Source organism: Aethina tumida, chromosome 6 (assembly GCF_024364675.1).
Source record: "Aethina tumida isolate Nest 87 chromosome 6, icAetTumi1.1, whole genome shotgun sequence".
Taxonomy (NCBI): Eukaryota; Metazoa; Arthropoda; class Insecta; order Coleoptera; family Nitidulidae; genus Aethina; species Aethina tumida.
Genome location: NC_065440.1, coordinates 10280932 through 10305142, shown reverse-complemented (window position 1 = coordinate 10305142; position 24211 = coordinate 10280932). Strand labels below are relative to the sequence as shown.

Here is a 24211-nt window from a genome sequence, read left to right as displayed (position 1 = left end):
TAAATATATAAACATTACATAATTATTAAATAAAAAATAAGAAACAACAACAAAATATTTACACATTTTAACAAAAAAAACATATTTTTCAATATAAATTTAAAACTTTATAGATATTGAATTTTCTCAAATATATATATATATATATATATATATATATATATATATATATATATATATTAATTAAAGAAAAAATGGAATTTTCTATAAAAATATAAAATTTTACAGACATATTAAATTCAGGTTTTTAAAATTTTGTCAAATAAATCTTATAAATTATTAATTATTAAATAAAAATTAAGAAACAATAAAATAATAAAATATGTTTTAACAAAAAATATATTTTTCAAAATAAATTTAAAGATTTACAGATAAATTTTCCCAAGTAATTTTTAAAACACAAACTGAATAATAAATAAATAAATATTAATATATATTTATAAATAAAACTGTAAAATAAGAATTGAGAAACAGTGAAGAAAATATTTACTATATTTTAATTAAAGAAAAAGTGTAATTTTCTATAAACATAAAATTGTACATATCTAATTAAAGGTTTATATTTAATTAATTTTGTTTAGTGCGTTGCTCATTGTTTTCATTAATTTTTAGTAAGCAAAATTAAAAGAAAAAACATATATTACAATAAATAAAATGTGAATTAAGCATGTATTTTTATTTGTATTTGAAAAGGGTATCAAAGTTAGAGAGCAATAAAACAACTTTTATAATGAATAAAAAAATTAGACACAAAAATATTTATTTATTGCATATTTAAAAACATTTCTCGTGCCTTCCTCCTAAGAAATTTGTTAGACGGAGTCTTCGGTATGCTCTTAACCAACTTTATGCCACCCCTCAATTTCTGACGATCCGCCACCCTGGCGTTGTAAAACTCGTGCAGCTCGTCCACCGTGGCGGAAGAACCCTCTTTCAGCACGACACAAGCTGCTGGATGATCACCGTCGATGTCGTGCGGAATGCCAAAGACAACCGATTCTTGAATATCCGGATGTTCCATCAGGATTTGCTCCAGAAAAGTGGGCACGATGTGCCACGATTGATATTTAAACATCTCCTTTATACGATCCACCACGTAGATGCACTCGTCGTCGTCATAGTAGCCTACGTCACCCGTTTTGTAGTACCCTTCTTCGTCTATGTTGTCGGTTATGTCTTGGTTGTAGTACCCAGCACACAAATATGGGGTCTTTATACAAATTTCTCCACGTTTGTTTGGAGGCAACAACTTCCTTGTTTCTATGTCCACTATCTTAATAAAACAGAATAAGTTCAGTACCACAAGAACATTAATTAATAAATGATTAGTTAGTTACCTTTATATCCGTGTCCGGTGTAGTTTTACCCGAAGAACCATCTTTCATTAAATACAGGTCACCATCTTTAAAATCGAAACATGTGGCGTACCCCTGAATTTCCGTCATTCCATAACACAGTTGCACCTTTGTGTCTTTAAAGAACTTCCTTATTCTTTGCATGTGTTCGAGTATTAACGGCGTACCACCCAAACACAACGAATACAGAGATGAAAGGTCGTACTTATCATTCGGCACCGAATCCAATTTCAGTGCGAATATCGGAGCCATAAACGAAAATGTTACCTATCAAATTATATCGAAAATAATTATTAAATATTCTTGTTTGGTGGTTTGGTACTTACGCCGTATCTTTCGAAAATTTGCAGTGCCCTTTCGGGGGTTCCGTCTGTGGTAAGTACTCTACAGCCACCCTTGATGAATGTCATTATAAGGCAAATCGCCGCTGATATCCAATAGAGGGAGGTGAAGTGGAACACAACGTCAGCATTGACGAAGTCCAGATCTCTGGAATTATAATTAATTTAATTTTTATTTAAATATTATTATAATATTTATATTTGTTCGGGTTTATGTTTGCCAGCATCTTCTGGACACTTATAACATCCAAATGGAAGGCAAGTCATCGATAAGCATCTTGTTTAAATGATCTACCCAAAATAGTAAGGATAATGTACCATTTCGACCGATAGTTAGTACTCCTGGGTCACCAAAATTTAACTTAGTTAAGTTTCTTACCAGATTGCTTCAACCTCATGTTGGAAACACCCCAATCTTTATCAAAGATTCCAATCATTTTGTTGAGATATTGAAAGGATTACATCTTGATGTAGATGATAGACAGGTCAGTTTCGACGTAATGTCACTTTTCACTAAAGTCCCTGTTAATGAAACTTAAACATGATATCAGAAATATTTCCTCCAGATATAGTGGATCTTTTCTGTACGTGCCTTACTGAAAGATATTTCGTTTGGAACAACAAATTCTACGAACAGAATGAAGGATTAGCAATGGGCAGTCCTCTCAGTCCAATGATACCCAATTTATTTACGGAAAAGTTTGAATAAAAAGCGATTGAGACTTCCAAACACAAACCTTCTGTTTGGTATCGTTACGTGGATGATACTTTCGTGATATGGAAACATTGACAAGAAAAACTAGATCAGTTTCTAAAACACCTAAACTCTCAACATAACAATATCAAATTCATTCGTTCCAGCAAAATGACAGGAAATAATTTCAAAATCGTCGACCAGTAAACCTGAACAACTATAGAAATGATTATTAATTTAATTATATATAGTGAAGATATTAATTTGATTCATTTAATACGTAATGTGATTGTTCATAGAGTACAAGATGTACAATTGATAAATCATATTTATCATGTTTATAATTTATTTATTTGATTTGATTGTGATAGAAGCAAAATTATGAAATAAATTATTGCTAAAAAATTGATAATTAGAAGGAAATACATTCTGTAACCAAATATGAAACATAACTTAGAAATTTTTATGAATATTTTCAAAATTCATGACTTAAGTGGATAAATTTAAAATATGTTGAGAAAATTATTAAAATCAGGGATTCGAATGCGAATATCTTCTAAATGTTTCAAGCAATCGATTAATCACAACAGACCTTTCTTGTAGAGCGTTTAATTTCCTACAAAAATATATGTTGCATATTTTATATTATTTATATATTTACGAGTTACAAAATTTATAAGTAAAAAAGTAATTTTTATTAAATTCTCCAAATTTTGACCTTCGATATCTTTTAAATGATAAGAGTTATGAAAAAAATGTAAGATACCTTTTTTGTAGACAGTCCAATTTCCTTCAAGAAATGCAAATAGAAATTTTTTGTACGAGATATGGATTTTGCCATATGGAACCGAACAAAAAAATGGAAAACTGAGATGAACAAAATCTTCCTATTAAAATTAAAAGCTTATCTTTGAAGAGTATTTTTTTCTTCAAATATTGAGACCAGAAGACAATTGGCTTCAGTATTCGATAGAGTATTTACATGGCGATGAACAATAACTAAATCCATTTAATTAGTTATAAATAATTATTATTGTAAAACTCATTATATTGATAATCGTAGTCGCAGTAAGACCATTTACATATATTTTGAACAAATTCGGATGTGATAATACCAAAGATATAAATAAATCGCATTTGTTAATTTTATTTGTTTATTATTTTTGACCTTCCTTGATTATTCAATTCTTCGCACTCAGAATTGAGTTACTCTTTTTATTACAATTTCTTAATTATTTTCGTATCACTCTCAACGGGGGTTCCTAATTATTTAAAGTGGTCACGTGACCATTTTTTTTGTTCTTATGTAATTTCTGATGATACGTGGGTTGGTACCATTTCAACTGTTACTATTGTCAAATGAAAAAAATAAAAATATTACGTTATTTAGGCAAAGTATTATAAAAAATTTAAACGGAGTTCCAAATTGTTGATTTTGATGATTACAAGCATCTTCAAATCAAATATAGAAATGTTTCCAGTACTCAAGATTTTTAAGTGAACTGTATAATATAATTTGACACACTTTAATCTAAAAATTATTGAAATAAAAACAACTTATTATTTAAATCTTAATAATTTTCCGTAGTTATTTAACAATATTAAGTGTTTTCTTGATATCAACACGAATAAATATATGAGTTAACAGAATTTATGTTTAAAAACATTGTACCAAATTTGAATTTTACATAAACATCAATATTAATTGATAAGCTGATGCAATATTTTTAAATTATTATATAAATATATATTTAAAAACTGTTTGTGATCACAAAAAAGAAAAAATCTAGAATGACATACTACAAAATTTTGGTGGTACTTACAGGACTGTTTTCTGCTTTAAATACAACCCTTCGTGAGTGCAGCAAATTCCTTTAGGCATACCAGTGGTACCACTGCTGAAGTAAATGATCGCCGTGTCTTTCACATCCACATCCACAGGCCTGAAGGTAGTTTCCTCTTCAGTGGGATGAAGGAAACTCTCCAGCGTAGCATGTTCAAAAGACTGTCCCAACACAATAATCTCCGCCCCGTTTCCGGTTTCCTTCAAACTCTTCTCCACCATATAAACACTCTCGTCCTGCACGAAAGCCACAGTGGGCGGCACGATTTTGATGCAATGCTGACAATCCAGGGGCGACAAACTGGGATCAATCGACGCTACTTTTGCGCCCAAATAGAGGGCGGCGATGAACGGTACGATATTGTTCAGATTGTTGTTCGAACAAATCATCACGATGTCCCCCTGTTTTATCCCCCGCTTCCTAAGGGCGAGGGCCGTGCGTATCGCCCTTGTTTTCAGACTCGCGTACGTCTCTTTCACGTCGAAGTTGGCGTCGATCTGGAAACGCAATTCGATTAACACCCCACGGATGGTTCCGTGAACCGCCAAGGCCCTACCGTGCATATGCGATCGGCGAATTCGTCGGCTTTTTCGAAGAAAAACCGACCCAGTCCCACCTCACATTTCTCATTAGTTTTGGCACCTTTCAATACCCGTGCCATTTTGGAAAGTACTAGCCTAGATGGATGCGTGGTCTCGCCTTAAATAATCTCAGCGATAGTGCGTCATATCGATAGATTTGTTGTAGTTCATCTACAACTTTTTGTTACGAAATATTTCGTGCAATCACGAAGGTCAAGAACTGATTGCGGGGAAGCAGTGACTTGGCGTATTATTTACTAATTATCTTCTATTGGCAATAATAACAATGATTTATTATTTAATAGTAGATCTATAAACATCTTCAATTTTATTCTAGTATTTACATACAGTGGTGGGAAAAAGTGTGGAATATTTTTAAAAATTGAGTTTTGATCACCTGGGATTTTTCATATCTGTAGTAATGGTCTTAAACAAATCCGCTAGTTTGTGTTTACCATCCTTCGTCCCTCCTTTTTATTTAGAATTTTTTATCGAATACGTTACGAATACGTTGAATTATTTGAATTTTAAAAGTAGTCTATATAACTGTTGGGCTGAAATGTTCGTAGGCTAGCATAGAAAAATCTTTTTTTTTATAGAATTTGATTTTATTATTCAATAGAGTTACCTTTGTGGGCGTTCTTTCAGATCGATACACTTATTCAAAAGATTTTTCAACCTTTAGTAAGCAAAAAACATATATTAGAATAAATAAAATGTGAATTAAGCATGTATTTTATTTTATCCCAATATAGAGTTACTCGTATTTGAAAATAGTATCAAAGTTAGAGAGTAATAAAACAACTTTGATGATGAATAAAAAAACTAGGCACAAAAATATTTGTTTATTGCATATTTAAAAACATATCTCGTGCTTTCCTCCTAACAAATTTGTTAGACGGAGTCTTCGGTATGCTCTTAACCAACTTTATGCCACCCCTCAATTTCTGACGATCCGCCACTCTGGCGTTGTAAAACTCGTGCAGTTCATCCACTGTGGCGGAAGAACCCTCCTTCAGCACGACACAAGCTGCCGGATGATCACCGTCGATATCGTGCGGGATGCCAAAGATAACTGATTCTCGAATATCCGGATGTTCCATCAGGATTTGCTCCAGAAAAGTGGGCACGATGTGCCACGATTGGTATTTAAACATTTCCTTTATACGATCAACCACGTAGATGCACTCGTCGTCGTCGTAATAGCCTACGTCACCCGTTTTGTAGTACCCTTCTTCGTCTATGTTGTCGGTGATGTCTTGGTTATAGTATCCGGCACACAAGTATGGGGTCTTTATACAAATTTCTCCACGTTTGTTTGGAGGCAACAACTCTCTTGTTTCTATGTCTACTATCTTAATAAAACAGAATATGTTCAGTACCACAAGAACATTAATTAATAAATGATTAGTTAGTTACCTTTATATCTGTATCCGGTGTAGTTTTACCCGAAGAACCATCTTTCATTAAATACAGGTCACCATCTTTAAAATTGAAACATGTGGCGAACCCTTGAAGTTCCGTCATTCCATAACACAATTGCACCTTTGTGTCTTTAAAGAACTTTCTTATTCTTTGCATGTGTTCAAGTCTTAACGGCGTACCACTCAAACACAACGAATACAGAGATGAAAGGTCGTACTTATCATTCGGCACCGAATCCAATTTCAGTGCAAATATCGGAGCCATAAACGAAAATGTTACCTATCAAATTATATCGAAAATAATTATTAAATATTGTTTGGTGGTTTGGTACTTACGCCGTATCTTTCGAAAATTTGCAGTGCCCCCTCGGGGGTTCCGTCTGTGGTAAGTACTCTACAGCCACCCTTGATGAATGTCATTATAAGGCAAATGGCAGCTGATATCCAATAGAGGGAGGTGAAGTGGAACACAACGTCAGCATTGACGTAGTCCAGATCTCTGGAATTATAATTAATTTAATTTTTATTTAAATATTATTATAATATTTATATTTGTTCGGGTTTATGTTTGCCAGCATCTTCTGGACACTTATAACATCCAAATGGAAGGCAAGTCATCGATAAGCATCTTGTTTAAATGATCTACCCAAAATAGTAAGGATAATGTACCATTTCGACCCATAGTTAGTACTCCTGGGTCACCAAAATTTAACTTAGTTAAATTTCTTACCAGATTGCTTCAACCTCATGTTGGAAACACCACAATCTTTATCAAAGATTCCAATCATTTTGTTGAGATATTGAAAGGATTACATCTTGATGTAGATGATAGACAGGTCAGTTTCGACGTAATGTCACTTTTCACTAAAGTCCCTGTTAATGAAACTTAAACATGATATCAGAAATATTTACTCCAAATAAAGTGGATTTTTTTTGTACGTGTCTTACTGAAAGCTATTTCGTTTGGAACAACAAATTCTCCGAACAGACTGAAGGATGCAATGATCCTCTTAGTCCAATGATAGCCAATTTATTTATGGAAAAGTTTGAACAAAAAGCGATTGAGACTTTCAAACTAAAACCTTCTGTTTGGTATCATTATGTGGATGATACTTTCGTGATATGGAGCCATGGACAAGAACAACTAGATCAGTTTCCAAAACTCCTAAACTCTCAACATAACAATATCAAATTCAGTCGTCCCCGCAAAATGTCAGGAAATAATTCCAAAATCGTCGACCAATAAACCTGAACAACTATAGAAATGATTATTAATTTAATTATATTTAGTGAAGATATCAATTTAATTCATTCAATACGTAATGTGATGGTTCGTGGGGTCCCTTGAGACGTCATCAGTGCTCAATGTGCCTTTTAATAGCATTTTTTTACAAGATGTACAATTGATAAATCATATTTGTCATGTCATGAATCAGGGATTCAAATGCGAATATCTTCTAAATGTTTCAAGCAATAGATTAATCACAACAGACCTTTCTTGTAGAGCGTTTAATTTCCTACAAAGATATATGTTGCACATTTTATAATATTTATATATTTACGAGTTATAAAATTTATAAGTAAAAAAGAAATTTTTATTAAATTCTTCAAACTTTGACTTCCGATATCTTCTAAATGGTAAGAGTTATATATATATTATAAAATGTGACATACCTTTTTCGTAATGCGTCCAATTTCCTTCAAGAAATGTAAATAGAAATTTTTTGTACGAGATATGGATTTTGCCATATGGAACTGAACAAAAAAAAAATGGAAAACTGAGACGAACAAAATCTTCCTATTAAAATTAAAAGCTTATCTTTGAAGAGCATTTTTTTCTTCAAATATTGAGAATTGGCTTCAGTATTCGATAGAGTATTTACATGACGATGAACAATAACTAAATCCATTTAACTTAATTAATTATAAATAATTATTATTGCAAGACTCATTAATTTGATAATTATAGTGCCAGTAAGACCATTTATATATTTTTGCGTAAATTCGGATGTGATAATAGCAAAGATATAATTAAATCGTATTTGTTAATTTTATTTGTTTGTTATTTGTGGCCTTCCTTGATTACTCAATTCTTTGCACTCAGAATTGAGTTACTATTTTTATTACAATTTCATAATTATTTTCGTATCATATTCAACGGGGGTTCCTAATTATTTAAGGTGGTCACGTGACCATTTTTTCGTTCTTATGTAATTTCTAATGATACATGGGTTGGTACCATTTTAACTATTACAATTATCAAATGAAATAATAATAATAATAATTCGTTTTTAATTGATTTTTTCAACGATTTTAGGCAAAGTATTATAAAAAGTATACACAGTGTTCCAAATTGTTGATTTTGATGATTACAAGCATCTCCAAATCAAATATAGAAATGTTTCCAGTACTCAGGATTTGTGAAGTGAACTATATAATTTAATTTAACACATTTTAATCTAAAAATGATTGAAATAAAAACAATTTACTATATAAATCTTAATAATTTTCTGAAGTTATTTAACAATATCAAGTGTTTTCTTCATATTAAAAAATACATGAGTCAACAGAATTTATGTTTAAAAACATTGTACCAAATTTGAAGTTTACATAAATATCAATATTAATTAATAAGCTGATGCAATATTTTTAAATTATTATATAAATATATATTTAAAGACTGTTTGTGATCACAAAAAAGAAAAAATCTAGAATGAGGTACTACAAAATTTTGGTGGTACTTACAGGACTGTTTTCTGCTTTAAATACAACCCTTCGTGAGTGCAGCAAATTCCTTTAGGCATACCAGTGGTACCACTGCTGAAGTAAATGATCGCCGTGTCTTTCACATCCACATCCACAGGCCTGAAGGTCGTTTCCTCCTCCGTGGGCTGAAGGAAACTCTCCAGCGTAGCATATTCAAAAGACTGTCCCAACACAATAATCTCCGCCCCGTTTTCGGTTTCCTTCAAACTCTTCTCCACCATATAAACACTCTCGTCCTGCACGAAAGCCACACTGGGGGGCACGATTTTGATACAATGCTGACAATCCAGGGGCGACAGACTGGGATCAATCGACGCCACTTTGGCACCCAAATAGAGGGCGGCTATGAACGGTACTATATTGTTCAGATTGTTGTTCGAACAAATCATCACGATGTCCCCCTGTTTTATCCCCCGCCTCCTGAGGGCGAGTGCCGTGCGTATCGCCCTTGTTTTCAGACTCGCGTACGTCTCTTTCACGTCGAAGTTGGCGTCGATCTGCAAACGCAATCAGATTAACACCCCACGGATGATTCCGTGAACCGCCAAGGCCCTACCGTGCATATACGATCGGCGAATTCGTCGGCTTTTTCGAAGAAAAACCGACCCAGTCCCATCTCACATTTCTCATTACTTTTGGTACCTTTCAGTACCCGTGCCATTTTGGAAAGTACTGACCCAGATGGATGTGCGGTCTCGGGTTAAATAATCTCGGCGATAGTGCGTCATATCGATGGATTTGTTGTAGTTCATCTACAACTTTTTGTTATGAAATATTTCGTGCAATCACGAAGGTCAAGAACTGATTGCGGGGAAGCAGTGACTTGGCGTATTATTTATTAATTATCTTCTATTGACGATAATAACAATGTTTTATTATTTAAAACATCTTCAATTTTATTCTAGTATTTATATACAGTGGTGAGAAAAAGTATGGGATATTCTTAAAAATTGGATTTTATCACCTGAGATTTTTTATATCTGTAGTAATGGCCTTAAACAAATTCGCTAGTTTGTGTTTACCGCCCTTCGCTGCTCGTTTTTTATTTAGGTTTTTTTATCGAATACGTTGAATTATTTGAATTTTAAAAGTACTCTATATAATAGTTGGGCTGAAAAGTTCGTAGGCTAGCATAGAAAACACCTTTTTTTGATAAAAGTATAGTATAAATATACATATATTCTATACTAGCCTACAAACTGTTACCTTTGGGTAATATTAGATAAGTACTAGGCCTTCGCATCTGACTAAAAAATATCAAAAGCAAACAAGAACCAGGAGCAGTGGCAACAAATTCCTGTTGACACACTGCAGAGACTGGTAGATCTAGATGTTTAGATTTTTTAGATTTTTTAGATTCTTTAGATTCTTTAGATTCTTTAGATTCTTTAGATTCTTTAGATTCTTTAGATTCTTTAGATTCTTTAGATTCTTTAGATTCTTTAGATTCTTTAGATTCTTTAGATTCTTTAGATTCTTTAGATTCTTTAGATTCTTTAGATTCTTTAGATTCTTTAGATTCTTTAGATTCTTTAGATTCTTTAGATTCTTTAGATTCTTTAGATTCTTTAGATTCTTTAGATTCTTTAGATTCTTTAGATTCTTTAGATTCTTTAGATTTTTTAGATTCTTTAGATTCTTTAGATTCTTTAGATTCTTTAGATTCTTTAGATTCTTTAGATTCTTTAGATTCTTTAGATTCTTTAGATTCTTTAGATTCTTTAGATTCTTTAGATTCTTTAGATTCTTTAGATTCTTTAGATTCTTTAGATTCTTTAGATTCTTTAGATTCTTTAGATTCTTTAGATTCTTTAGATTCTTTAGATTCTTTAGATTCTTTAGATTCTTTAGATTCTTTAGATTCTTTAGATTCTTTAGATTCTTTAGATTCTTTAGATTCTTTAGATTCTTTAGATTCTTTAGATTCTTTAGATTCTTTAGATTCTTTAGATTCTTTAGATTCTTTAGATTCTTTAGATTCTTTAGATTCTTTAGATTCTTTAGATTCTTTAGATTCTTTAGATTCTTTAGATTCTTTAGATTCTTTAGATTCTTTAGATTCTTTAGATTCTTTAGATTCTTTAGATTCTTTAGATTCTTTAGATTCTTTAGATTCTTTAGATTCTTTAGATTCTTTAGAGTCTTTAGATTCTTTAGTTTCTTTAGATTCTTTAGATTCTTTAGATTCTTTAGATTCTTTAGATTCTTTAGATTCTTTAGATTCTTTTCTTTAGATTCTTTAGATTCTTTAGATTAGTTGAATTATAAAATAAAATATTCACAATAAAATGGGTGTTAGAAAAATGTTCGTAACTTTTTATTTTATGTATATATCGAAGTGAAATTTTGATCATCTATAGGTAACACCCGCATAAAAACAACTGGAGAATAAATTTTACGAAATTTAATCAGAGTAGAGAAGGGCGTAACAAAAATGAAAATATGCGTTAACTTTCTAATTAATGTAACATCATAAAACGTCGAAAAATTAAAGATATCCCTCCCTATATTTAATAGTGAGTAAGTCTGCCTCTACTTCAGTCATTGATTGTATCAACCGACGGATATTTAACACAGTTTTCCTCTCTATGACACAGTTTTCGACTCATGACAGTCGAAGTGCACAAATCTGGTAAAACTTCAAAATTGCTTTTAAAAATTGTTTATCAATTATGATCACGAGTCGTAATTACAATCTGCCATTTGCGAATTTAATTGTACTTGTGGCTTTTTATTTAACCTTGACTTTAATAGTGATCATTATTCTTAACATGTTCACAGTAAAAGATAATTACTACTTTAGAAAAAACATCGTACGTTCATAACAATTGTGTGTTGAATTGGATTGATTATAAATAATAATACTTTAAAGCAAAACAACTTGTCTAACATGTCTTAAATTAAGTAATGTACTTATTTCCTCCTTATCAATGTTTGTTATGTTTGTTATATAACTCAGATGAGTTAGGTCGATATGCTACAAAATAAATGCTAATCAAAATAATGTTATGTTATACAAAAATAGTAGAAATATTTTATAAATATAATATTAATATTTATTTATATTTTTATTAGTTTTTCAGTTCAATGTCATTCGACACTTTGTAAACTGAGCAAATCAACACAAATCATTTTAAAAACTATATTAATTGAAGTATTAAATTAAAATTATTGTTCCTTTTAAGATGAACTGATAAATTTATACTATCTAATTGGCTGAGTGTTTAATAATATTATTAAGTAAGACAAAGTGTATTAAGTAAGATGGTAATTTCACCAATTTCCTTGTTTTTTCGTTTCATTTCACTTGATACTTCCTAAACATTTTTGCATGTGAAACAGCAAGAAAATATTTGCAAAATTAACCAAAAATAATTTACTATATTTGTTTTTTGATAAATTTTGTTTTATAGCTGGTGTGACTTCAAAATGCGTAAGTTATATCATGTGGCTTTACTCAATATCAACAATGTCAGTATGCTATTTAAAAATTGCTTTAAATACTTAATATTTTTAACAGATCATCTTGTTAATATTGTTGCTTTAAATCTATGGTTAAGCAACATCTATTTAATTTTAAATTAAGTTTGATTTATAAAAATTTTTTTAATTGTTAAAAATTTTGAGTGGTATTGAAGTTACATTTATTTAATTTTTCTTAACAAATAGTTTTAAATTCTTGCCTTGAATCTACAGTTAAGCATTGTTTCTTAGAATTTGTTTTACAGTTAATGATTTGTAAAAAAATAGTTTTGATTATAATTATAAAGAAAATATCAGAAATAAAATAAGGAAAATAAATAAAAGAAATTACTTGGAAATAGATGAAAGTAAAAAAAAAATAATAAATCGACATAATTTTAGAAATTAATTTAAAACAAATAAATGTAAATAAAAATTAAATTAAAATTTTAAATATTTAATAATTATTTAATATTATTAATTTATTTATAATTATAAAAAAATAAGAGAATTAAAAATAAAAATAAATAATAAAAAATAAAAGAAATTAACTAGATTGAAAATAGATAACAGTAAGACAAAAAAATTACAATTATAACGAATATAATAGAAATAAAAAAATACGAAGTATGAACAAAATTTTAGAAATTAATTAATTTAAAAATAAATAAAAATGAACAAATAAATACAATTAAAGTTTTGAATAAAGAAATAAAATTAATAAAATAACAAAAGAAAAGAAATTAATTAGATGTTGACATAACTTTAGAAATTAATTAACTATCAAATACATTGATAAAACAGACGAAATTTTAAAATTATTTTTTATAAAGAACTAGCAGAAATTAATCTACAAAATAAACGAAATGAGATACAACATAATTTTAGAAATTAATTAATTTAAAATTAAAGTTTCTTTGACAAATAGTCTTAAATTGTTACCTTAAATGTATGGTACATTAAAGTTTTGTTTCTTAGAATTTATATAACTGTAATGATTTGTAAAAAATATACACTTTATGTTTATAACAAAAAAATATTGAGTAGTATTGAAGTTACAATTTATTTAACTTTTTTTGACATATAGTCTTAAATTGTTGCCTTCAATCTACATTTAAGAATTACATCTTAGAATTTGCTTTACGACAAAAATTTGTAATAATAAGTTAATTGATAATTGTAACATAAACATTTTAAGTAGTGATGAAGTTACAATTTATTTAACTTTTTTGTTGAATCGTCTTAAATTGTTACCTTGAATCTGCAGTTAAGCTTTATTTTTTTGAATTTATTTTACGACAATGATTTGTAAAAAAATAAGTTTATTGATATTTATAACATAAAAATATTGAGTAATGTTGAAGTTGCAATTGATTTACCTTTTTGAAAGGATCGTCTTAAAATATTGTCTTAAATCTACAGATCGATACGCCTCATTTATTTAGAATTTAGATTATAGGATTTATGTTAAAAATAAGTTAATCGATAACTGTACCATACAAATTTTGAGTACTGTTGAAGTTACAATTTATTTAACTTTTTTGTCAAATCGTCTTAAATTGTTACCTTGAATCTACAGTTAAACATTGTTTCTTAGAATTTTGCTTTAAGAGTATGATATGTAATGAAAATAAGTCCTTTATATTTATAACTAAAAAAATTTGAGTAGTATTGAAGTTACAATTTATTTAACTTTTTTTGTCATATAGTCTTAAATTGTTGCCTTGAATCTACATTTAAGAATTACATCTTAGAATTTGCTCTACGACAAAAATTTGTAATAATAAGTTAATTGATAATTGTAACATAAACATTTTAAGTAGTGTTGAAGGTACCATTTTATTAAATTTTTATTCGAATCGTCTTACATTGTTACCTTGAATCTTCAGTTAAGCATTATTTCTTTGAATTTGTTTTACGACATTGATTTGTAAAAAAATAAGTTTATTGATATTTATAACATAAAAATATTGATTAATGTTAAAGTTGCAATTGATTTACCTATTTGGAAGGATCGTCTTAAATTATTGTCTTGAATCTACAGATCGATACGCCTTATTTACTTAGAATTTAGATTACAGGATTTAAGATAAAAATAAGTTAATCGACAACTGTACCATAAAAATTTTGAGTACTGTTGAAGTTACAATTTATTTAACTTTTTTGTCAAATCGTCTTAAATTGTTACTTTGAATCTACAGTTAAACATTGTTTCTTAGAATTTTGCTTTAAGAGTATGATATGTAATGAAAATAATTCCTTTATATTTATAACTAAAAAAATTTGAGTAGTATTGAAGTTACAATTTATTTAACTTTTTTTGACATATAGTCTTAAATTGTTGCCTTGAATCTACATTTAAGAATTACATCTTAGAATTTGCTCTACGACAAAAATTTGTAATAATAAGTTAATTGATAATTGTAACATAAACATTTTAAGTAGTGTTGAAGGTACCATTTTATTAAATTTTTATTCGAATCGTCTTACATTGTTACCTTGAATCTTCAGTTAAGCATTATTTCTTTGAATTTGTTTTACGACATTGATTTGTAAAAAAATAAGTTTATTGATATTTATAACATAAAAATATTGATTAATGTTAAAGTTGCAATTGATTTACCTTTTTGGAAGGATCGTCTTAAATTATTGTCTTGAATCTACAGATCGATACGCCTTATTTACTTAGAATTTAGATTACAGGATTTAAGATAAAAATAAGTTAATCGACAACTGTACCATAAAAATTTTGAGTACTGTTGAAGTTACAATTTATTTAACTTTTTTGTCAAATCGTCTTAAATTGTTACTTTGAATCTACAGTTAAACATTGTTTCTTAGAATTTTGCTTTAAGAGTATGATATGTAATGAAAATAATTCCTTTATATTTATAACTAAAAAAATTTGAGTAGTATTGAAGTTACAATTTATTTAACTTTTTTTGACATATAGTCTTAAATTGTTGCCTTGAATCTACATTTAAGAATTACATCTTAGAATTTGCTCTACGACAAAAATTTGTAATAATAAGTTAATTGATAATTGTAACATAAACATTTTAAGTAGTGTTGAAGGTACCATTTTATTAAATTTTTATTCGAATCGTCTTACATTGTTACCTTGAATCTTCAGTTAAGCATTATTTCTTTGAATTTGTTTTACGACATTGATTTGTAAAAAAATAAGTTTATTGATATTTATAACATAAAAATATTGATTAATGTTAAAGTTGCAATTGATTTACCTATTTGGAAGGATCGTCTTAAATTATTGTCTTGAATCTACAGATCGATACGCCTTATTTACTTAGAATTTAGATTACAGGATTTAAGATAAAAATAAGTTAATCGACAACTGTACCATAAAAATTTTGAGTACTGTTGAAGTTACAATTTATTTAACTTTTTTGTCAAATCGTCTTAAATTGTTACTTTGAATCTACAGTTAAACATTGTTTCTTAGAATTTTGCTTTAAGAGTATGATATGTAATGAAAATAATTCCTTTATATTTATAACTAAAAAAATTTGAGTAGTATTGAAGCTACAATTTATTTAACTTTTTTTGACATATAGTCTTAAATTGTTGCCTTGAATCTACATTTAAGAATTACATCTTAGAATTTGCTCTACGACAAAAATTTGTAATAATAAGTTAATTGATAATTGTAACATAAACATTTTAAGTAGTGTTGAAGGTACCATTTTATTAAATTTTTATTCGAATCGTCTTACATTGTTACCTTGAATCTTCAGTTAAGCATTATTTCTTTGAATTTGTTTTACGACATTGATTTGTAAAAAAATAAGTTTATTGATATTTATAACATAAAAATATTGATTAATGTTAAAGTTGCAATTGATTTACCTATTTGGAAGGATCGTCTTAAATTATTGTCTTGAATCTACAGATCGATACGCCTTATTTACTTAGAATTTAGATTACAGGATTTAAGATAAAAATAAGTTAATCGACAACTGTACCAAAAAAATTTTGAGTACTGTTGAAGTTACAATTTATTTAACTTTTTTGTCAAATCGTCTTAAATTGTTACCTTGAATCTACAGTTAAACATTGTTTCTTAGAATTTTGCTTTAAGAGTATGATATGTAATGAAAATAAGTTCCTTTATATTTATAATAAAAAAAATTTGAATAGTATTGAAGTTACAATTTATTTAACTTTTTTTGACATATAGTCTTAAATTGTTGCCTTGAATCTACATTTAAGAATTACATCTTAGAATTTGCTTTACGACAAACATTTGTAATAATAAGTTAATTGATAATTGTAACATAAACATTTTAAGTAGTGTTGAAGGTACCATTTTATTAAATTTTTATTCGAATCGTCTTACATTGTTACCTTGAATCTTCAGTTAAGCATTATTTCTTTGAATTTGTTTTACGACTTTGATTTGTAAAAAAAATAAGTTTATTGATATTTATAACATAAAAATATTGATTAATGTTAAAGTTGCAATTGATTTACCTATTTGGAAGGATCGTCTTAAATTATTGTCTTGAATCTACAGATCGGTACGCCTTATTTACTTAGAATTTAGATTATAGGATTTATGATAAAAATAAGTTAATCGATAATTGTACCAAAAAAAATTTGAGTAGTGTTGAAGTTACAATTTATTTAACTTTTTTGTCGAATCGTTTTAAATTGTTACCTTGAATCTACAGTTAAACATTGTTTCTTAGAATTTTGCTTTAAGAGTTAAGGGTACTAAAAATAAGTTCCCTGATACTTATAACATAAAAATTTTGAGTAGTATTGAAGTTACAATTTATTTAATTTTTTTTTTTTGACAAATAATCTTAAATTGTTAGCTTGAATCTACATTTAAGAATTATATCTACAGCAAAATTTTAAAATAAAAATAAGTTATTTCATATTTGTAACAAAAAAATTTTAAGTAGTGTTGAAGTGACAGTTTTTTAAGTTTTTTGACGAATCGTCTTAAATTATTGTCTTCACAATTAAGCGTTGGTTGTAAAGAATTTTTAGAAATTAAGTGTTTAGAGACTAAATAAACACTTTAACGATCAACATGAATTTTTATTAAATTATTTTACTTTACACATTCATTATGAAGTATACAATAAGTCCCCAAAACTACCATGAATTACAAATCCGAATTAGATTTTATCCAACTGATGTACTTTGAAACTCTAGTATAGACAGTCGGCGATCGGTCCGTACACGTGTGGGACCTGAAGGAGACGATGCCGACCTGAATGCCAGCGACAATCAACGGACCTCCGGACTCCACAAAGCAACCACCCTTTTTCACGTTTCCAGTGGTACAAATGTTAGTCGATTTGATGAGTGATTTGTAAGTTTCGTATGATGCGCACATGGAGTTAGGTATTGTCGCCAAAAAGACTTTTTCTAGGACCAACGACGTCGTTTTCAAATCACGATCACGGCCCCATCCCGATAACACGGCGAGTTGGTCTGGAACATCAAAATTTTTAAATAAATAAATAATTTATTCGTCCAACAAGGAAACCCCCACAGGGCACTTATATAATAAGTAGATTCCTTAAAAAAATTCTGATAAAAGTCCAATAGAAAACGAGATAAAAAATGTTAAATTTTGTATGAAAAACCTTGTACATAATATAAATAGTAAATATGTATGTGTAATATATAATAAACAGTCTATCAGCTTCTTAACAAATATTTCCTGTGTTGTACGAAGCTTAGAGATGAATGAAGGTGCCTAACTCTTTAAAAGTGTCGTCTTTTCTGACACTCACACTTCCTGTAGTGTAATTCCCAGTAACAAAATGAGTATTTCTGGTGAAGGACATATAATAACACTCATCAATACTCAGTCCCAATTTGTTGACTTTACACCAATTTGCAATACGCACAAGATTATGCTGAAGTAAATCACTGTCACAGGAACCCTTGGTACTATTTTTAATTTTGACATCATCACCATAGGCCAGTTCAGGACAATTTAACTTAGACCATTGATAAAAAGGTTAAAAAGAGAAGGACCCATGTTAGATCCTTGTGATTCTCCAGAATACATATCGCACTTTGAGGAAAGAAAGTTTTTTCTTCTTCTGAGATAGAATTCCAAGAGTGTAATGAGAGGTGTAAGAATGAAAGAATGAATTGTGCTTTTACAACAATAAGTTATGGTTAATTTTATCAAAAGCCTTCCAGAAATTAGTGTAAATTCGTCTCTCAAGGGCTTCACTTATGTATTAAGAAAAAGAAGCAAGATTTGTGGAGCGATCCGGCATAAAACCATGTTGACTTTTCGGGATCTATTGTTCAGAATGAAAGTAAATCTGAATATATACAATACTTGTTTAATAACCTTCTAAAAGTTTGATAGTAAAGAAATTGGGTGAAAATTAGCCCATAATGTGCTGCCACTAATTTCAGTTCTAAAATGTTCGTTCATAAAATTAATTATATTATATACATATTGATTATATATATATAATGTATAATGTATAATGTACAATGCATAATGTATAATGCATAATGCGTAATGCATAATGCATAATGTGTAATGCATAATGTGTAATGTGTAATGCATAATGTGTAATGCATAATGTGTAATGCATAATGTGTAATGCATAATGTGTAATGCACAATGTGTAATGCATAATGTGTAATGCATAATGTGTAATTCATAATGTGTAATGCATAATGCGTAATGCATAATGCCTAATGTGTAATGCATAATGTGTAATGCATAATGTGTAATGCATAATGTGTAATGCATAATGTGTAATGCATAATGTGTAATGTATAATGTGTAATTCATAATGTGTAATGCATAATGCGTAATGCATAATGCCTAATGTGTAATGCATAATGTGTAATGCATAATGTGTAATGCATAATGTGTAATGCATAATGTGTAATGCATAATGTGTAATGCATAATGTGTAATGCATAATGTGTAATGCATAATGTGTAATGCATAATGTGTAATGCATAATGTGTAATGCATAATGTGTAATGCATAATGTGTAATGCATAATGTGTAATGCATAATGTGTAATGCATAATGTGTAATGCATAATGTGTAATGCATAATGTGTAATGCATAATGTGTAATGCATAATGTGTAATGCATAATGTGTAATGCATAATGTGTAATGCATAATGTGTAATGCATAATGTGTAATGCATAATGTGTAATGCATAATGTGTAATGCATAATGTGTAATGCATAATGTGTAATGCATAATGTGTAATGCATAATGTGTAATGCATAATGTGTAATGCATAATGTGTAATGCATAATGTGTAATGCATAATGTGTAATGCATAATGTGTAATGTATAATGTATAATGTATAATGTATAATGTATAATGTATAATGTATAATGTATAATGTATAATGTATAATGTATAATGTATAATGTATAATGTATAATGTATAATGTATAATGTATAATGTATAATGTATAATGTATAATGTATAATGTATAATGTATAATGTATAATGTATAATGTATAATGTATAATGTATAATGTATAATGTATAATGTATAATGTATAATGTATAATGTATAATGTATAATGTATAATGTATAATGTATAATGTATAATGTATAATGTATAATGTATAATGTATAATGTATAATGTATAATGTATAATGTATAATGTATAATGTATAATGTATAATGTATAATGTATAATGTATAATGTATAATGTATGTACGAAATTGTGGAAGTTAAGTGTTATTGCAAGATTTTCAAATCTGAATATTCATCAAAACAGACGTTTTAAAAAAACAAATACCATTTGACAATGAAAACAATAATATATTATATATTATTGTAGCAAATCTGTGCTAATTTACTGTATATTAAGGGCCAAAAAATAAACTTCACCATGAAATAATTCATAAAAATGATGACTTTTAGATCACCAAAATGCTTTTGAAATTAAAATAGAAATTTTAATTGTCTGGGACTACAGATAATATCATATTATAATATTAAAAAAACTGAAAATTTAATAAAATATTATTTTTTAAATTATTTCACTACGTAGCATTTCTTATATAATAACTGTTATACAAATTTTCTTAAATACGTCCAATCAATAAGCCATCTATGAATAATGAGTGAAACACATGACGTACTCCCCATCCTATGCCACAGTCATTTATAATTACAGATTTCTATGATTATTCCGTCTGTGTATGAAATTTTATTGTTTTGCAGTATTTTTATAGGAAAATTATTACTGTACAATCTTGTTAAATATCTAAGCTTTGATATGACATTTGTTTTACCAATATATTCTTTATTTCTTGAGTTATTTGCTGTACAAACATGGTAAAAAATGATCCATTTTGACAATTAATTTCTTAGTTATTAAAGAATCTTATGACTTCAAACTATGTCATGTCAAAGACTAAACATTTATTAATCCTCACTCGAAATTAGAAATACATAATTTAATTTTAATTTAATTTAATTTCTAAAAGAATCTAAACTAAATGTTAAACATGTCTAGAGTAAAAAAAGAAATAATTTTAGCCAATTAAGCAAGTTAGATAGAGGTAAATAGTGGACCTGCATGAAGCAGGAATGTCCCTTCAAAAAAATAGCCCGGCATTTGAACAGAAATGTGAGTATTGATGCAATCATGGAGTGAAGAGTTAGATCAAGAGGTTCCACAAGACCCAAAGTTACCACAGAGTCACAAGATCGTTATTTGTCAATTGGTATTCTATCTTTTTACTTCCGTATAATGTCTTTTGGATTATGGATTTATCGCCCTTTTTGGAGTTATCTCTGACAGTAAACCACTGTCTCTTTGCTCTGAAGAGTCATGTTAGGAAACTATTGCTTGCAGATCACCTTTAGTTTACATTAGTAGCAATATGACGTCCCAGCGATATGTGGATGACGTTTTGGAGCCTTATTTTCTTACCTACATAAAAAGATATCTCGGACTAATTTTTCAGCAGGATGATGCCCCTCCACGTATTGCCAGGAGTACATTAAACACCCTAGAAGCCTCCCATGTGAATTACTGCCTTGGCCACCCTGATATTCAGACTTGTCCCTAATCGAATATGATGAACGAACTCTTAATGAACTCAGACGTCAGATTCAGTTCGTTTGGACAAGAAAATGTCGATAATCTCCTTAGATCGATGCTACAATGCATCAATGAGTGTTTTAATCAAAGAGGTGGTCCCACCAGGTACTAACACGTTATGGTTTAAAATTTTTGTTTAATTGTTTAATCAATTATTATTATTATGTAATTTCCTGTCTTCCTATTGGCTGTGTAAAATTGAATAAAAGAGTTCCAAAGTAGTGTTTGATTATCAAAAAATGACGATGGTTAAAAATTACGTACAGTTCCAATTGTTGTTCCCATACGTGGCGAGAGGAACTGTTTGAACGTTGGCGTTGAGTACTGCAGGCGTCGACAGTTCCACTAGTCCAATATCGTTCTCGTAAGTTGAGGAGAAATCCGGATGTGTTATGACCTTACTGCTCCTAATGTACTGTTGGGAGTGTTCTTCGGATTGCCAGTCGTGAGCCCCCAAGACAACAATAATGCTTTTGCTGCGACGAAAATAACTAACTCAACAGTCAAATTAAAGGAAAATTATATTTACTCGTCACTAAATTGGGTACATTGAGCTGCAGTGAGCACGTAACTTTCTGTGATAAGTGATCCACCACAAAATATGGTGTCATTTATGATAAGTGCAGCTTGCCATGGAAACGAATGTTTTAGAGCTTCACCGTTTATTTTTCCACTCTTGATTGCCCTAAATTGTCCTTTGCTGTTTACGTATATACCCTTACGCTGAACTTTAAACCATTCAATGATGTCACCATCTTGCTACAAATTTAACTATATTAACAATTAATTAACAACTTGAATATATTACCTTTGAAATAATGACTGACAAAAGCAGAATCAAATTTATCAATAACAATTTCATCTTGCAGCTAGAAACCCGTTATACTACACTATAGTAATTTCATCATTGCAAAATACTTGTGACTATGTTCTATTACATTTAAATATTTAAACAATGATGAGATTTCATTGTTACATTTTTTGTTTTATTATTATAATAAATAATTTTTGTCATTGTTTTATCCAAACGTATATTCATTACTTATATTATTAAGATAATAAATTAAAAAATGGTTAATAATTATTTATTTAGTGTCTGTATTAAATATAATTATGTTAGGGTGTGTTTAAAGTAATGTTTTTGAACAAAAAAACCTAACCTACGACATTCAAGTTACTTAAGTCATTTATATTTTTTGTTACCTTTTTTATAAAATTAAACTCAGTGACAAATAAATTGCAACTTTAAGAAGGGGATGTTCAAATTTAATATAGTTTTGGAAACAAAATATAAAAAGATTTTAGACTTTTTGAAGTGAAAACTTCTTTAGGCACTTCGTTGGGCATTTTTTGGTAGGGGAAAATCTTATGGGTTCGCGTCACCGACATGCTCATCCTTTTTTGTTAATAAATTCAGACAAAAGACAAAAGTTGTTCATTTGACTGGTAACCTCGGTTACTAGACCAACAAACTCTGTGTCTGTCGGCGTTTCAAGAGGTACCCGAAAACTAGACCTTAAGAATAAAATCCCGGAACTAGAGGGTGAATTACAGCTGTACATTTGAGAGCATTTTGAAGTCAGGCAAAATTTTACTAATGCAGTGGTTTAGTTAAAAGCCTCCAGTTAAGCTGGAAATGAGTTTGACGCTAATATCTATTACTGTTTTGAAAGTAGAGGGTTCATAGTGAAGAATGCCGTCTGAAAGGAATCTCTATATAGAAATATTCTAAAATTTTCAGGATCATCTTTATTTCTGATGAATTTACAAGGAAAAAATCAGCGCTTTTTTCCTTATTTATATCGAAAAATACTGTGAAAGTTACAGCTATTAATATTAATATTAAGAGGTGCCGCATCGTAAATTTTAATTTCCCGTTTAAATAACACAAGAACGGTGTTCTCTTGGATTTCGAATTTTTTTAACTCTCGTTAGAGATAATATTTCAAAATGATCAAAACAGATTTTTATAGAAAATTTAACGCTCTACAAAAAATGTCTCTTACAGTTTTTTGATATATTCATTTTTTCAAAAGTTATTTAACATTAAAGTTGGATTGATTTAAAATTTTAACATTTTTCTCATTTTCTGACGCAACCATCAACTTTATGGGAAAATTTTATAAGACATTTTTCGTAGAGAATTCAATTTCCTATATGTTCGAAAAAATTTTTGATATTTTTTACAGATCATAAATTATCTGCAGAAAACTAAAATATATTATTAAATAAATGTTATTTTACTGCTTAAAATTAAGCATTTTATTTAAATAAATAGATTTTTACTAAAAAAATTGGTTGTTTATTATAATCTAAGTAGTATATATTGTTACACTAACACTTTTACTACAATTTGGCAATTTTTTTCTGTATTCACTTATAACTAGCAATAAGTATTGTAATTGCTCTTCATTTTTCGTGAAACACTTACTGCTAGTTATAAATGAATACAGAAAAAAATTGCCAAATTGTAGTAAAAGTCTGTTAATATAACGATATATACTACTTTGATTATAATAAACAATCAATTTTTTTAGTAAAAATCTATTTATTTAAATAAAATGCTTAATATTAAGCAGTAAAATAACATTTATTTAATAAAATTTTATAGTTTTCTGTAGATAACTTATGATCTGTAAA

At 28.7% G+C, this 24211-nt stretch overlaps 2 protein-coding genes across 5 annotated transcripts; both read right to left on the bottom strand.

Annotated features, from left to right (window-relative positions):
- Positions 1-657: 657 nt before the first annotated feature.
- Positions 658-9638, bottom strand: LOC109607209 (uncharacterized). 4 transcript variants are annotated; one of them, XM_049968796.1, is made up of 6 exons: positions 9562-9638; positions 8985-9502; positions 6576-6738; positions 6361-6519; positions 1338-1463; positions 658-1273 (listed from the first exon to the last, which is right to left on the bottom strand). In XM_049968796.1, exons 1-6 carry the CDS (start codon positions 9619-9621, stop codon positions 764-766), a joined length of 1536 nt encoding a protein of 511 aa, XP_049824753.1. In that variant the 5' UTR covers positions 9622-9638; the 3' UTR covers positions 658-763. The 4 variants fall into 4 exon arrangements, with proteins under 4 accessions (XP_049824753.1, XP_049824754.1, XP_049824752.1 ...); XM_049968797.1 differs by lacking the exon at positions 6361-6519 and having other exon boundaries at positions 1338-1622; XM_049968795.1 differs by lacking the exons at positions 6361-6519; positions 6576-6738 and adding an exon at positions 1682-1844 and having other exon boundaries at positions 1338-1622.
- A 7875-nt stretch (positions 9639-17513) lies between these two features.
- On the bottom strand, positions 17514-22496 carry LOC109607886 (trypsin-like). Its single transcript, XM_049968538.1, has 4 exons — positions 22380-22496; positions 22101-22330; positions 21836-22047; positions 17514-17933 (listed from the first exon to the last, which is right to left on the bottom strand). Exons 1-4 carry the CDS (start codon positions 22431-22433, stop codon positions 17602-17604), a joined length of 828 nt encoding a protein of 275 aa, XP_049824495.1. The 5' UTR covers positions 22434-22496; the 3' UTR covers positions 17514-17601.
- Positions 22497-24211: the final 1715 nt, after the last annotated feature.